Source organism: Vulpes vulpes, chromosome 16 (assembly GCF_048418805.1).
Source record: "Vulpes vulpes isolate BD-2025 chromosome 16, VulVul3, whole genome shotgun sequence".
Classification (NCBI taxonomy): Eukaryota; Metazoa; Chordata; class Mammalia; order Carnivora; family Canidae; genus Vulpes; species Vulpes vulpes.
In genome coordinates this window covers 19,132,253-19,147,558 of record NC_132795.1, presented here as the reverse complement: position 1 = coordinate 19,147,558, position 15,306 = coordinate 19,132,253, and the positions used below count along the sequence as shown (strand labels likewise).

The following is a 15,306-nucleotide window of genomic DNA, read 5'->3' as shown; positions in this document are numbered from 1 at the left end:
TCTTAGGAGCCGAACTTACAGTCACCTGTATATTCTTTTTAGTAGCCAGAATTCTAAGCTCTACATAAAATTCTATTTTATACTTGTTGTGCTTCAGATCTTACATAAGAAGAAATACTAGCTTGCTTTCTTACTTTTCTTTATGTTAGTTCAGGTGAAGAACTTATAATGGGATTAAGTACATGGAATATAGTTTTGGTAAAAAAAAATTTTTCTTTTTTTTTTGAGTTTTATTTATTTATTCATGATAGACAGGGAGAGAGAGAGAGGCAGAGACACAGCAGAGGGAGAAGCAGGCTCCATACTGGGAGCCCGATGTGGGACCTGATCTCGGGACCCCAGGATCACACCCTGAGCCAACGGCAGACGCTAAACTACTGAGCCACCCAGTAGTTAAAATTTTCCCTAAAATTTTCTTTGCGTATTGGCACCTGGATAACTCACTTGATTGGTTCTCCACCTCTTGGTTTCAGCTCAGGTCATGACCATGAGGTTGTGTGATGGAGCCCGGCTCTGGCTCCGTGCTCAGTGGGAGTCTACTCTCTCTCCCTCACCCATCTCCTGCTTATGCGTTCTCCCCTCCCTCTCTAAAATAAATAAATCTTTACAAAAATAAATAAATAAATACCTAAACTTCTGGAAATGTGAAAAATGAGTAGCCAATAATGAAATCATTCAGTTTGGAGAACATTGCATATAATTTTTAAATAGCCTCTGTTACATGTATAGTATTGGTCATTGCAAGCACTTTGTACAAAAGTATCAATTAAAACAATATGCTACCAGATTATTTCATTTTCCTAGCATCTGTGTTTTTTCAGTGCTATTTGAAAGATATGTACTCGTGTTCTAGTTGATTCTCTTGTTCATTGGGGCAATAGGAGCTGTGTACAATAGAGGGGCTGTGGCAAAAGAGATGGGCTGTGGTGCAATAGAGATAGTGTATTGAGCTCCTATCAGAGAAGATTCTCCTGCACATCTCAGTCTTGGTAGACTCCAAATTATAGTCACCTTTTTTTTTTGGAAGGATTATAGGTGGAACACAGAATTTATAATTTGGGGATAAAAATCATAGAAAATGCACAGTTTAAAATATGGTGACTTTGGAAGTCTTATTAAATTTACTTAACATTTTGAAATTTAAAATACCATTTTCATGTATACCTAATTGCTGTACACTCTTTAACTATAGGGCTATAGTGAAAGTATGTAAAGATTTATAAAGATTTTGATTGAATTGGGTATAGCCAACTTAGAAGGGAGTCTGGGTGGCTTAGTTTCTTGGCTGTCCAGCTCTTGGTTTTGGCTCAGGGTGATGAGATGAGCCCAAATCAGGCTCCATGCTCACCAAGGAGTCCGCTTGAGATTCTCTCCCTCTCCTATACTCTTTCTCCCCTCCCCCTCTCCCCTTCCCCCTCTGCCCCTCCCCCAGCTTGCACGCGTGTGCTCTCTTTCGTGTGTTGCACTCTCTCTCTCTCTAAAAGAAATAAAATTTGTCAAGTAAAGCATCAAGCAGAGGATATTTTAAATTTCATTTACATTTATTGTTTTAAAATGTTTATTCTATTTACTTAATATGACATAATCATATAATCTTTTCTTAAAAGATTTTTTTTGATGTGTTTTTTAAAAAGGGTTTTATTTATTTATTTGACGGAGAGCACAAGTAGGGGGTGCAGCAGGCAGTGGGAGAAGCAGTCTCCCCGCTGAGCAGAGAGCTGAATGTAGGGCTCAATCCCAGACTCTGGGATCATGGCCTGAGCTGAAGGCAGTTGCTTAACCAACAGAGCCACCCTGGCACCCCTTCTTGATGAGTTTTAACATAAGTAACTATGATTCTTGCCTTTGTCTAGTAACATAATTCAAAATATTTCTTCTTGTCAGGTGGTATGTACAGTTACCAACAAAGCAAGCTCATCAGTATCACGAATTAGAGACTTCCTGCCTCCCTTTGCCACCTTCCCCTTTTCCTATGTCTTCTCTTGAAGAAGAGGAAACTACAATTAGGGATGAGAATTGTGCATTACCGTCACGTCTGCATCCTCAAGTAGCACATAAGATTCAAGAATTAGTGTCACAGGGAATAGAACAAGTATATGCAGTAAGGAAACAGCTAAGGTATAGTAAAAACAAATTGTTCTTGTACATTTTTCATTTTTGTTTGTTAGTTTAAATAATATATTTACCATCACAGACATTTTCCAGGATGTATGCTATCAGAGAAGATAAGAAATATAATTTATTAATTTATTAAAATAATCTTATTTATGAATTGACCGGTTTTCTAGCAGATACTTGGCAAGCCATGAGTAATGACTCAACTTACTCATTTTAAAGATTCCATATTCAGATTGAGCAAATTGAACTATTTCTGAATTATATACCAATTGGATTGTATAATAAATGCCTTTACAGAAAAAAACCTTCATAGAACTAAAGATTTTAAAACCTAGGCCAAGATACTTATTTAAGCTATTCAAAATGTAATTAAATTGTGTTACAACAAAAGAAAATGGATAGTTCTTTGTATGTATGATAGAAGTTTACGGTAGCACTCTGGTCCAATGTTATTGATACTCAGGTTACAATAACAATTATTATTATGTGGCACTTAGTATATATGTGCCAGGTATTATATGCCCTTTATATGCATGATCTCATTTATTGTGACTCTATAAAGTTGGTATATTTGTCTCCATCCTGGACATGAGAAAATGGGTGGTATGAGTGGTTAAATAACTGGTTGAAGAGGTAGAGGTAGGACTGAAATCTAGATCTAATTCTACAGCCTGTGCTTTTTTAAGTACCATGATTTCGGGTACTTAATTGGCCTTATTCCTAATGGTCATCCTGTAGTCTGATCTGAACAACACAATGAGTATTTCCTAGGATTATATCTTAATTAATATATGATTTTCCCATTTAGCAGCTTTCTTAGACATTTTATATTCATTTTCATTGGGGCATTGTTAGAGCAGAGCCAAAATTTGGTAAAGCCATACATTATCTACTAAACTTGAACCTTAAGAACAGAGGTATAATACAACTCTGACATATGATCTATGGAATATAATGCATAAACCATATAAATTTTGGACTTTATAATAATTTTTATGTATTTTTATATATTGATGTATCAATGCTGATTCCTGTTTCTTTATTCTCTTTTGTCTACTTATAAAATTCAAGCAGATCATATTTCATATAGTAAGTGATGCCTTTGGCTGAAGTGTAACAAGATGTTTATGCACATAACCTGGGTGTAGGCCCAAGCTCTCTTACTTACTGCTAGATGTTAACTTTGGCAAGTTATTTAACTTCAGCAGCCCTTAGTTCCCCCTCTTTGTAAAGTGGGAATGATAATTGCGCTTACCGCACAGGATAATGGTAAGTGTTAAAGGAGATCCGTGGTAAGAAGTGTTCGGTACACTAGCATTCAGAACATACTATGCTTAAAATGAAAATAATGATTCCTTTAAAAATTCTTAAAATTGTCAAAGCTTACTCTAGGCAGAGATATTTAACCAATGAGAGTATAATGTTGCTTTAGTCTGCATGATTTCTTTGATTTGGTGTACAGAAAAAATTAGAAGTGGAAAAATATAAATTATAATGCTGTAAACCATGGTTTAAGAAGTTTATGCTAAAAAAGAACCATTTTCTCATTTGATCTGAAATATATTACTAGATTATTTATGTTTTAATTCTATTTTATGCTCTCTACAGAAAATTTGTAGAAAGAGAACTATTTAAACCTGATGAGGTACCTGAAAGACATAATTTATCCTTTTTTCCAACTGTTAATGATATTAAAAATCACATCCATGAGGTACAGAAATCCTTGAGAAATGGAGATAATGAGTATAACTCAGAGATTATTCCAGCAACGGTATGATTACAATTTCAATTCTTCATTTTATTATAGAATCTTTCTCAATGTCTCTTACTATTTGGCCTAATAGTGGAGTGGTTGTTATTAGGCCATACAAATAACTGTGATGAGGACAGCCCAGGTGGCTCAATGGTTTAGCACCACCTACAGCCCAGGGCCGGATCCTGGAGACCCAGGATCAAGTCCCACGTCAAGCTCCCTGCATGGAGCCTGCTTCTCCCTGTGCTTGTGTCTCTGCCCCTCTCTCTCTCTGTCTCTCCATCTGTCATGAATTAAATAAAATCTTAAAAAAAAAAACCAAAAACAAGTAACTGTGATGAAAGAAAAAATAGTAGTTTTGGGGGTGCCTTGGTGGTGCAGTCGGTTAAGCATCCAACTCTTGGTTTCAGCTCAGGTCTGATCTCAGTGTCGTGAGATTGAGTCCTGTTTTAGGCTCCTTGCTCAGTATGCAGTCTACTTTAGTTTCTCTCTCCCTCTTCCTGTGCCCCCTCCCTCGGCCCCGAGCTTGCTCACTTTCTCTCTCTCTCTCTCTCTCTTACTGAAATAAATAAATAAATCTTAAGAAAAGGGAAGGGCCACTTGGGTGGCTCAGTTGGTTAAGCATCTGCCTTTAGCTCAGGGCATGATCCTAGGGTCCTGGGACTGGGTCGGGCTCCCTGCTCAGTGGGGGCTCTGCTTTGTCCTTTTCCCTCTGCCCCCCGCCCCTGCTTGCTCTCTCAAATAAATAAATAATATCTTCTTTTAAAAAAGAAGAAAAAGGGATCCCTGGGTGGCGCAGCGGTTTGGCGCCTGCCTTTGGCCCGGGGCGTGATCCTGGAGACCCGGGATCGAATCCCACATTGGCCTCCCGGTGCATGGAGCCTGCTTCTCCCTCTGCTTGTGTCTCTGCCTCTCTCTCTCTCTGTGACTATCACAAATAAATAAAAATTAAAAAAAATAAAAATTAAAAAAATAAAAAAGAAAAAAATAGTTTCTTTTTCAGTGTGAACACTATGAACCTTCATGATTTGACTAAAATTTTATATTACTTTCAGAAGAAATATCTGAATTTCCAGCTCTGACTATAATAACAATAGTTATCTTCATTTAAAAATCAATGTATTGGGGATCCCTGGGTGGCTCAGTGGTTCAGTGCCTGCCTTTGGCCCAGGGAGTGATCCTGGAGTCCTGGGATTAAGTCCCACGTCGGGCTCCCGGCATGGAGCCTTGCTTCTCCCTCTGCCTGTGTCTCTGCCTCTCTCTCTCTGTCTATCATGATTAAATAAATAAAATCTTTTAAAAAAATAAAAATTAAAAAAATAAAAATCAATGCATTTTATCTCTGTAAAAAGTATATCTTATTCAACAAATATTTATTGAGTATATATTGTGTATACCTCCCCCTCTTTTAAAAAAAAGACAAGTGGCAACCTGGGTGGCTCAGTTGGTTAAGCATCTGACTTGATATCTGCTCAGGTCACGATTCCTGATGGTGAGATCAAGCCCTGCACTTGTGGGGCTTTACCTCTGCAGGGTGTCTGCTTGAGATTCTTTCCCTCTCCTTCTGCCCCTCCCCTGCTCTCTCTCTCTCTCTCTCAAATAAATAAATCTTAAAAAAATAAAACAGACAAGTTTCAGTAGAATAATTCAGACTTGAATACATAAAGGGATGATGTTCATTCTATATGCCATCTTTGGATGTAAATTTTACCTCATACTGTGATACTGTAATTATCCCCTGAATATTGGTCAGTTCTGTAAAAATTTTGCTAAAAAACTACTAACTATAATACAGGCAGTAATTATGGCATTAAATCTCAGTAGCAGGGCACCTGGGTGGCTCAGTCAGTTAAGTGTGTCTGACTTGATTTTGGCTCAGATCATGATCTTAAGGTAGTGAGATCAAAGTCCCACTTCGGGCTCTGTGCTCAGCAGGGAGTTTGCTTGGGATTCTCTTCCTTTACCTCTCCCCCTCACCCACACTTGCATGTGCTCCCTCTCACTCTCTAAAATAAATAAATATTTTATTTTTATTTTTTTAAGATTTTATTTATTTATTTAGTTTTTAGTTTTATTTATTCATTCATTCATGAGACACACAGAGAGAGAGGCAGAGACACAGGCAGAGGGAGAAGCAGGCTCCCTGCACGGAGCCCGATGCGGGACTCGATCCCAGGACTCCAGGATCACACCCTGAGCCAAAGGCAGACGCTCAACCACTGAGCCACCCAGGCGTCCCTAAGATTTTATTTATTTTAGAGATAGAATGAGCAAGCAAGAGAGAGAGTGAGAGAGCATGGGCAGAGGGAAAAACAGACTCCCCACTGAACAGGGATCCCCATGTGAAGCTCAGTCCTGGGATCATTCAGTCATGACTGGAGCCAAAGGCAGATGCCTAACCAACTGAACCACGCAGGCACCCCAATAAATAAATCTTTTAAAAAAATCTAAGTAGTAATACCCTTTGTTCTCCAAATTTTTATTATCCAAATTGTGTCTTCTTAACAAAATAGATTCAGATTTTAGCTACTGCTACTATTCTTTTCCATCCAAAACTCTCTTAATTATTCACTATCCAAAGTTCAGGAAGTAAAACATTCGGTTAGCAATGATCTTTGCCATCTACACTTGCTATCCAGATTTGTGCCATCTGAACTTGGGAAATTAATGTATTTGGATAATGAAGTATACTTATGTTTTGAGAATATAAACAAGTGAAGAAACTAATTTCTGAATAAAACACAATTATGCTGTCACTGAATAAGATGATAGTTGTATTGATACTTTAAAATACTTTTAATATAAGTGCTTTATTGTTTTTACTGAATTAAATGTTCTCATTTCAGCTTCAATGGACTACAGATAATGGGCATATTCTCAGAGAGACTGTGACAGTTACATTTGCAGAAGGTAGGTTATCTTAAATATCTTTAATATATAAAATCAATGTTAAAGCTGGAAGATATTGAAGATATTATCTCACCTAATCAAATTTTATGGATAAGGAAACCAGGGCCCAAAGAGACAAGAGCAGCTATGTTAAGATTTGTCAAAATAATTCTAGCTGTTTAAACATATATACTTATATTTACTCCTATATACTTTCTCATATATATTAATCAGATGTAAAAAAGGATGAGATGTTGCCTTTTGTAATGACATGGATGGGCCTACAGGGTATTATGCTAAGTGAAAAAAGTCAAACTTCTCATGAGAAAGACAAATACCATATGATTTCACTCATATGTGAAATCTGATAAACAAAATACATGAATAAACAAAAAGTACAATCAGACTTACAAATACAGAGAACGAACTGATGGTTGCCAGAGGGGTGAAGTAGTAGAGGATGGGCCAAATGGGTGAAGAGGAATGGGAGAAGGCTTCCAGTTAGTATGAATAAGTCACGGGAATAAAAGGCACAGGAGTACTAAAGTGGCTCAATTGGTTGAACATCTGACTCTTGGTTTCAGTTCAGGTCATGATCTGGGGATCATGAGATCAGGCTCTGTGCTCAGAAGGAGTCTGCTTGAAGATTCTCTCCCTCTACCCTCCCCCCTCAAATAAATAATCTTTTATTTTTTTAAGATTTTATTTATTTATGAGAGGCACACAGAGAGAAGCAGAGACATAGGCAGAGGGAGAAGCAGGCTCCCCATGAGGAGCCTGATGAGGACTCAATCCCAGGACCCCAGGATCACAACCTGAGCCAAAGGCAGATGCTCAACCACTGAGCCACCCAGGTGCCCCAATAAATATTTTTGAAAAAGGCACAACATAGGGAATAGAGTCAATGTTACTGTGATCACATTGTTTAGTGATAGATGGTAGCTACACTTGTGATGAGCATAGCATAGAAACATAGAAAAGTTGAATCACCATATTATACACTTGGAACCAATATAACATTGTGTATCAACTATACTCAAATAAAAACAAAAATAAGGAGGGCCTGGCTGACTTAGTTGGAAAAGCCTAGGACTCAATATTGAGGTTGTAAGTTCCAGCCCCACATTAAGTGAAAAGATTACCAAAAATAAATAAATAAACTTAAAAAAATAAAAAATAAATAAATTTCCTCACATAATCAGCTTTTATGCTTTATGACTAAAATTTTAAGACTGATTACAAGTACACCTGACTGTAAAGCTAGGCTACTTCCTGTAATAACCTTAAGAGATCTTGATCAGGAAACTATTATTCATTTTATATGGTTTATATGATTTGCTTTTTTTCATATACTCTTACTTCTGTGTTCTCTTGCTATTCCAAGCTTATTTTACTCTTTTTTCTCTTTTCTGGAGATGCATTTTCTCTGCTTCTATATGGCAAACTCTTCTCACTATTCAATTCAATTCCTTTGGCTCATTCTTTTGTATTTACCTCTGTGTTTAACATGGTATCCTTTTGTTTATATATCTGTATCTTTCATTATGATTTGAGCTCCTCAGGGGCAAGGGCTATATTTTATTCAAGTTAACCATACCTAGTTCCTAGCATAATCCCTGCTATAAAGGCAACATCTAAATAAATGCTTTAGAATAAATTAATAACTATATACAGTACAATTATTTCTTTATTCTTTAGCTCATTAACCTTTGAGTCACTGTGCATAGAAAATAACTTTCAAATTCTTTAACATTATTCATTTGTTCTGCACATATTTTACTTATTGTGATAAGTGCTGGACATAAAAGAGAACAAGTATGTTTCTTCACTGAATTTCAACTTTAGCAAGAGAAAAAGACACTAAGCAAATATATTCTAATTCCTATTATGAATATTGCCATAAAAGAGTTTTTCTTTTTAAAAAAATTTTTTTTTTGTTTAATTCATGAGAGACACACAGAGAGAGAGAAAGAGAGAAAGATGCAGAGACACAGGCAGAAGGAGAAGCAGGCTCCATGCAGGGAGCCCAATGTGGGACTTGATCCTGGGACTCCAGGATCACACCCTGGGCTGAAAGCAGGCGCTAAACTGCTGAACCACCCAGGCATCCCAACCATAAAAGAGTTGTGCAAAATTGTGTGAGAATAGTGACAGAGAATATAACTTAATCTAGGGAGTAGAGAAGTGACACTTGAGAAAGTGGCTTTTAAACTAAGAACAGAAGAATGGATAGGAATTTGCTAATCAAAAGATTACCATGTTTGAAAGGTAAGCAATGTAGAGCTTGTCATGTTTCAGGAACTTAAGGAAGCTGGTATGGTTTTAAGCATAGACAATGTTTGGAAATAAAACTCAGTATGCAAAGTGGGTTTAGGAGGCCCTTTGAGCTGTCCAAATGAAAGATGATAGTAGTGGTTAGTCTATAGTTATTGACATTTATACTAAAATTGGACAGATTTTAAGAGTTTTCAAAAGTTTTGGGTTTTTTTTTTTTTTTTTTTTTTTTTAGTTTTTTTTTTATTTATTTATGATAGTCACAGAGAGAGAGACAGAGGCAGAGACACAGGCAGAGGGATAAGCAGGCTCCATGCACCGGGAGCCCGACGTGGGATTCGATCCCGGGTCTCCAGGATCGCGCCCTGGGCCAAAGGCAGGCGCCAAACCGCTGCGCCACCCAGGGATCCCAAAAGTTTTGGTTATTGATTGAATAGGTGTGGGAGGTAAAAGAATGGGAATGATCTGGGATGAATCCTGAGTTTCTTCCATGAGCAACTGATTGATAATGGCATTTACTGAGGTAGGCAGCACTGGTATAAGAATGGGATTTGGTGATGGCAAGGGGAAAGAAAAATGTTCATAAAATCAGGTATGGAAAGCTTAGGTATCAGAGCCATTTCAGTTGGGTGGATTGCGAAGAAGCCACATTGGGATGGTTGAAGAGTAAATGAGTGATGAATGAAGAAGTAGAGACAATGTGCTATGAAGGGGATATGGGGCTGAGGGAAGGTATTCTCAGATAAGACAGACCTGAAGAGAGAGATGAAGATGAAGGTATTTGATAGCTTTGGTGATGAGAAGTTGAGGAAATTACTGATAGTTTCTCTTTTCTCTTTAAGTAAGAGTGCTGAGAATGAAAAAGGTCTCAGGTAGTGTGGCCAAGATTGGACATCTGAAATCTTCTATCATATAGAGTGAGAGAAACCTAAGATTGTCAGGTACAGGTGAAGGTCCTGTTGAAGTTGATGATCATGAATTGGTATTAGTAGTAGCAGCAAGTTTCTTTCTCAGTGGCATTCTGCTTCAAACATGTAGGCTCTGGAAGCCATTTTCATTCAGTGTTAGGATTTTATCAGAGGTTATAACAAAAGTACTAAGAAGCAAGGGAGTTTAGGGTATTTGCAAGAGTGACTGAAACTGTAACTGTAGGATTCTACTAAGCTGAATGGGGAGAGAATTTTATTAAGGAAGAAGTTGATATATCTGAAGAAAACTGAGGAAACAATGGACTGAAGTTCACGTGAGATTAAAATAACAGGTCTAGTAAAGTACTTAAGGAAAGTCCCTGGAAAAATAAGAGTTTGTGATCAAAGAAAATGAGATGTTTGAATTAGCGATTTAATGAAGCCAAAAAATGAAATAAGTTAGAGAAGGACCTATACCATGTGATTTCATTTATATTAGCGATTTAATGAAGCCAAAAAATGAAATAAGTTAGAGAAAGACCTATACCATGTGATTTCATTTATATGGTAACTCTAAAAATTTCATGTGATTTCATTTATATGGTGGACTCTAAAAACCAAAACAAATAAGCAAATAAAAAGCAGAAACAGACCCATAAATACAGAGAACAAACTGATGGTTGCCAGAAGGGAGGAGTGGTAGGAGATGGGTACAATGTATTAAGAGGAGTGGAAGATACAAGCTTCTGATTCTGGAAGGAACAAGTCACTGGGATAAAAGAGAACATAGTCAATGGTACTGTAATGGCACTGTATGGTAGCTACACATGAGATAAGCATAGCACAACATACAAACTTATGGAGTCAGTATATGTACACCTGAAACTAATGTGACATTGTGTATCAGCTATACTTCAATTAAAAGAAATGAAGAAGCCAAGAATGTGAGAGTGCTGTTTAACCTTCTCAAAAGTCCTTTGAGGAAGATTCTCTTACTCCTGATTTTACAGATGAAACTGAAGCTTAAAAACCAAGTTAAGTAGCATGTTGAAGGTTACCAAGAAAAGCTAGCTGGTGCTTAAATCCATCCTTGTCTGACACCAGGGTCATTTTTAAAAATTACTTAGTTACAGTATAGAAGCAATAAACAGTTGTTGATACTGGTTTTGATTGGCTTTAAGAGATGCATATATTTGGGTTAATACATAAAAATTACATGAGAGGGACTATATTCTCTAAGGACAATTACTTTGCAATTGAGATACTTAAAAACAGATTTTTACTCTTATTCATTTACTCCAAAATGAATTATTAAAATAAATTTTAATACTATTATTATTGAGGACCCACTTTATGCTGGGTATTATCCTAGGTATAAGGGCTACCAAAGATAAATCAAGTTTGGTCTTTATATTTGAGAGGCTCAGTAAGTTTTATATATCCAGAGAAGCATGCGCATGAAAGTTAGATTGCAATTAGAGTTGCAAATACATTATCTTTCAAGGAAAAAAAAAATTCCAATATCAGATCCTAGATATACTGAATTTAAATTAATGGAGGTTGAACCTAGGAATTTACTTTTTTAAAAAGTTCCTGAATGAGGGCAGCCCGGTGGCTCAGCGCTTTAGCACTGCCTTCGGCCCGGAGCATAATCCTGGAGACCCGTGATTGAGTCCCACGTCAGGCTCCCTGCATGGGGCCTGCTTCTCCTCTGCCTTTGTCTCTGCCTCTCTCTCTCTCTCTCTCTCTCTCTCTCTCTCTCTCTGTCTCTCATGAACAAATAAATAAAATCTTAAAAACAAAAAAGTTCCCTGAATGAGGGATGCCTGGGTGGCTCAGCGGTTTAGTGCCTGCCTTCGGCCTGGGGTGTGATCCTGGAGTCCTGGGGATCGAGTTCTGGGGATCAAGTCCCACATCGGGCTCCCTGCATGAAGCCTGCTTCTCCTTCTGCCTATGTCTCTGCCTCTCTCAATCTGTGTCTCTCATGAATAAATAAATAAATAAAATCTTAAAAAAAAAAAAAAGTTCCTGAATTATTCTTATTCTACCAGCTCAGGAAATAGTAGACAAAATAACTTCTTGAAGTCCTTTTCAAACCTTTGACTTTATTTCCTATTCTAATTGTGACAGTGTTATAATAAAATGTAGTATCACATAACATCGAAGCCATAAACATTATTTTGTTTTGATAGCTGTTTTTTTTAATATAACTTAGGAAATTCACCAGGAGAATCAATAAATACCAAAGTGGAAACAAATCAGACAAGAGGTTCTTTGTCTCCAGAGCCAGCCCACTTGCTTTCTTCACTTTCCTCATTTCAGCCAAAAATATTTACGCAACTACAGGTAGGTATCCAGTGAAATAGACAAAATTGAAGCTTTTCCCCTTCTTCCTCAATCATTCTTCTTCTAGGGATTTTATAGAATTGCTATAGAATTATAATGATGACAAAAGATGTTTTTATTATTAATTTCCTGACTTTTTTGATATTTTGGGTATATGAGGAGCTAGCCCACACTATGGAGTATCTTGATATAAGATCATTTAAACAATACTTTTTGAAAAAGTTGGAATTGACTGTGCATGCAATAAAATTTAGTTGTACTACTTTTCCTTTGTTTTTCTCTTCAATATCTTAGCAACTATACTCCTATATTTTATTCTAATTATGTGTCAAAAGAATAATATATCCTATGAGAAAATTAGACATAGTAAATTTCAACATTTTGATGTAATTCTTTTTGGTTTAAAAGGGTTTGCAGTTGCAACCAAGATTCACTTCTGATGGATCACCGGCTCTGCTATCAGTAAATAACCACCCTTCTTCCAGTCCTTCAAGACTTCTGGATTCATTAGAAAGTACTGTAATGAATAATAATTCTCTACTTCTTGGTCAAAGTCATAGTCTTCAAACAGATACTTGCCTAACCCCAAACAATAGCATTATTGCCTCTACCATGGGTAACCTTCCAGGACCAGATCAAAATCTAGCTGCAATGGACCAGCTGGTGGAAGTTGGAGATGTTGAGGATACAGAGAATATGGAAGGAAGTGTTCATCGGATTCTGCTAGGAAATGTGCAGACCATCCCAATACAGATTATAGATAGCCACCCAGCTATTAGTAAGTTCAAAGCAACTTGTAATTTTATTTTGTTAACTTTTATAGACTATCATTACTATTACACTACAGAAAACATTATCATTTCTTCTCAGGGGCTTATAATATATAAATAAAGCAAAACTACAAGATAAAGGGGAAAATGTCAAGAACATAATAACTTTTAAATTTCTTAATTTTTTTCTCTATCAAAATTATTCATTCCCTAATTACATAATTTTACATGGAAAATCTGTGGTGACATGAAATCAGAGGATCATTTTATAATGCATGAAAAAAATTAGAAAAAAAATTAGAAACTTTAAAAGGAAAACATTTAGTGTAAAGATTACTGTGGAAAAAGTGTTAAAAGGAAAAATGGAATGGAGTGGGCAGATATAAATGTTAAAGATTTTGAGTTATAAACTTAAATCTTAAGTTCTACAGAACTTGAAAGGGACCTAGGTAAGCCTTGGAGACTTGGGTTTAATCCAAGACCTTGTTACCTTCACTTTGTAACAAACTCAGCTAACATAGTAACAAACTCAAAGTAACTTCACTTTGTAACAAACTCAGCTAACATAGTAATATATTCAAACTCTTACTTGACCCATATACTCGCTTTCACATAGCTATTCTAGATTGGGCACTTTTGTGGGGAAACATTAGTGATTTGCTTTGAAAAACAAAAATCTTCATAGAAGTTATTGTTAGAACATAAAAAGTATTTACTTTCTTTACATTCTTAGTCATCATCCTTCTGGGTAAGGAAAAGTATAAGATAGTTCCTTCCAGAAAAGAATCATTATCTTTATTAAATTTATTGGAAGCATTATTTTTAAGCAAGTTTATCCAGAGTTCTGTGGCACTTGTCACTACTGAATAAGTTTAGTAGAAGAGAGAGAAAAGGAATATATGTGAATTAATCCTCACAACTTCCTGAAATAGTTGATGATGTCCCCATTCTACACATAAGGAAATCAAGGCTCAGGGAGGTTAAGTAATTACCTAAAAGTGATAGAGCAGGAATTTAAACCCAGATTTATCTGCCTCCAAAGTTTTGTTCCATTCTAACGTGCTTCCTCCCTCTGTGTTGTACCAGTGGGTACAATGGGAGCTCTAATTCAGATTGCTTTTTGTTTGTTTGTTTTAAGATTTTATTTATTCATGATGGACAGAGAGACAGAGAGAGGCAGAGACACAGGCAGAGGGAGAAGCAGGCTCCATGCCGGGAGCCCGACACGGGACTCAATCCCGGGACTCCAGGATTGCGCCCTGGGCCAAAGGCAGGCGCTAAACCACTGACCCACCCACGGATCCCCTCTAATTCAGATTGCTTTAAAGGAGACCCTCTTTGGATCTGAACTTGCATGATTTATCAAGTTAGATCATGATCTGAGGGTCTACTTCACCTGAATATGAATTTTGAGGGTCATTCAAATCCATCTTCTACTGTTTTTTTTAATAGTGTGGACTACCTCCTCATATACCCAAAGTGTGTTCAACGCACTTTCCTGAGCAAATATTAGTCCCTTTAATCCTGGTTCCCTATAGCAAGTTAAAACTGATATTGCGAGAAAGAGAGAAAGATTTTATCTTAGACATTCCACTGCCAGATAAGATAGTGTTTCTGGTATGCTGCTTTCAGATTAATCTGATCATAAGTACTTTAAAATTAGAATGGTAAGCACAGTGTGCAGTATTTCAGATAAGCAAACACATAGCTTGTACAGCTGAGTCAGAACTATCCATTAAGATATGGCACATTTTTTATATGTACTTATATAGGGGAGTTTCTTTAGGGAGGGAACATTTTCCTCGATATATGACCACATATGGAAACCAAATGGGAGTGGTAACAAATCTGTGAATTTGTAATATATATGTCTACTGTTTGCAAAATATCATTTTCAAATAATGGGAGGCTTCCTGACTTCTTTTTACATATATTCTTAAAGACATTTAAGCTTAAATATAAGATAGTCCTCATAATTTTATTAAATTATGGACTGCTTTTTTGTCAAAGTATCTGTAAAGGAGAATAACTATGGTTTTCTTAGTCCCTTCTTGTTTTCATTACCAGAAGCATACTGAAAGAATTTTTTTAAACTTCTCAACATTTAATTTTTTATAATTTTTCTTTTTCTTTTCTTTTTTTTTTAAATTTATTTATTTATTTATTTATTTATTTATTTATTTATTTATTTATTTATTTATTTATGATAGTCATACAGAGAGAGAGAAATAGGCAGAGACACAGGCAG

The 15,306-nt window shown here is 36.4% G+C and overlaps 1 protein-coding gene across 17 annotated transcripts in view; it reads left to right on the top strand.

Annotated features, from left to right (window-relative positions):
* CARF (calcium responsive transcription factor) overlaps positions 1–15,306 on the top strand; it is a 105,969-nt gene that overhangs the window by 43,426 nt on the left and 47,237 nt on the right. For all 17 annotated transcript variants that reach the window (XM_072741996.1, XM_072742001.1, XM_072741991.1 and 14 more), the window contains 5 exons: positions 1,885–2,118; positions 3,727–3,889; positions 6,718–6,781; positions 12,158–12,288; positions 12,697–13,066. In XM_072741996.1, coding sequence (XP_072598097.1) covers positions 1,885–2,118; positions 3,727–3,889; positions 6,718–6,781; positions 12,158–12,288; positions 12,697–13,066 — 962 coding nt within the window. The remainder of the gene's footprint in view (positions 1–1,884; positions 2,119–3,726; positions 3,890–6,717; positions 6,782–12,157; positions 12,289–12,696; positions 13,067–15,306) is intronic.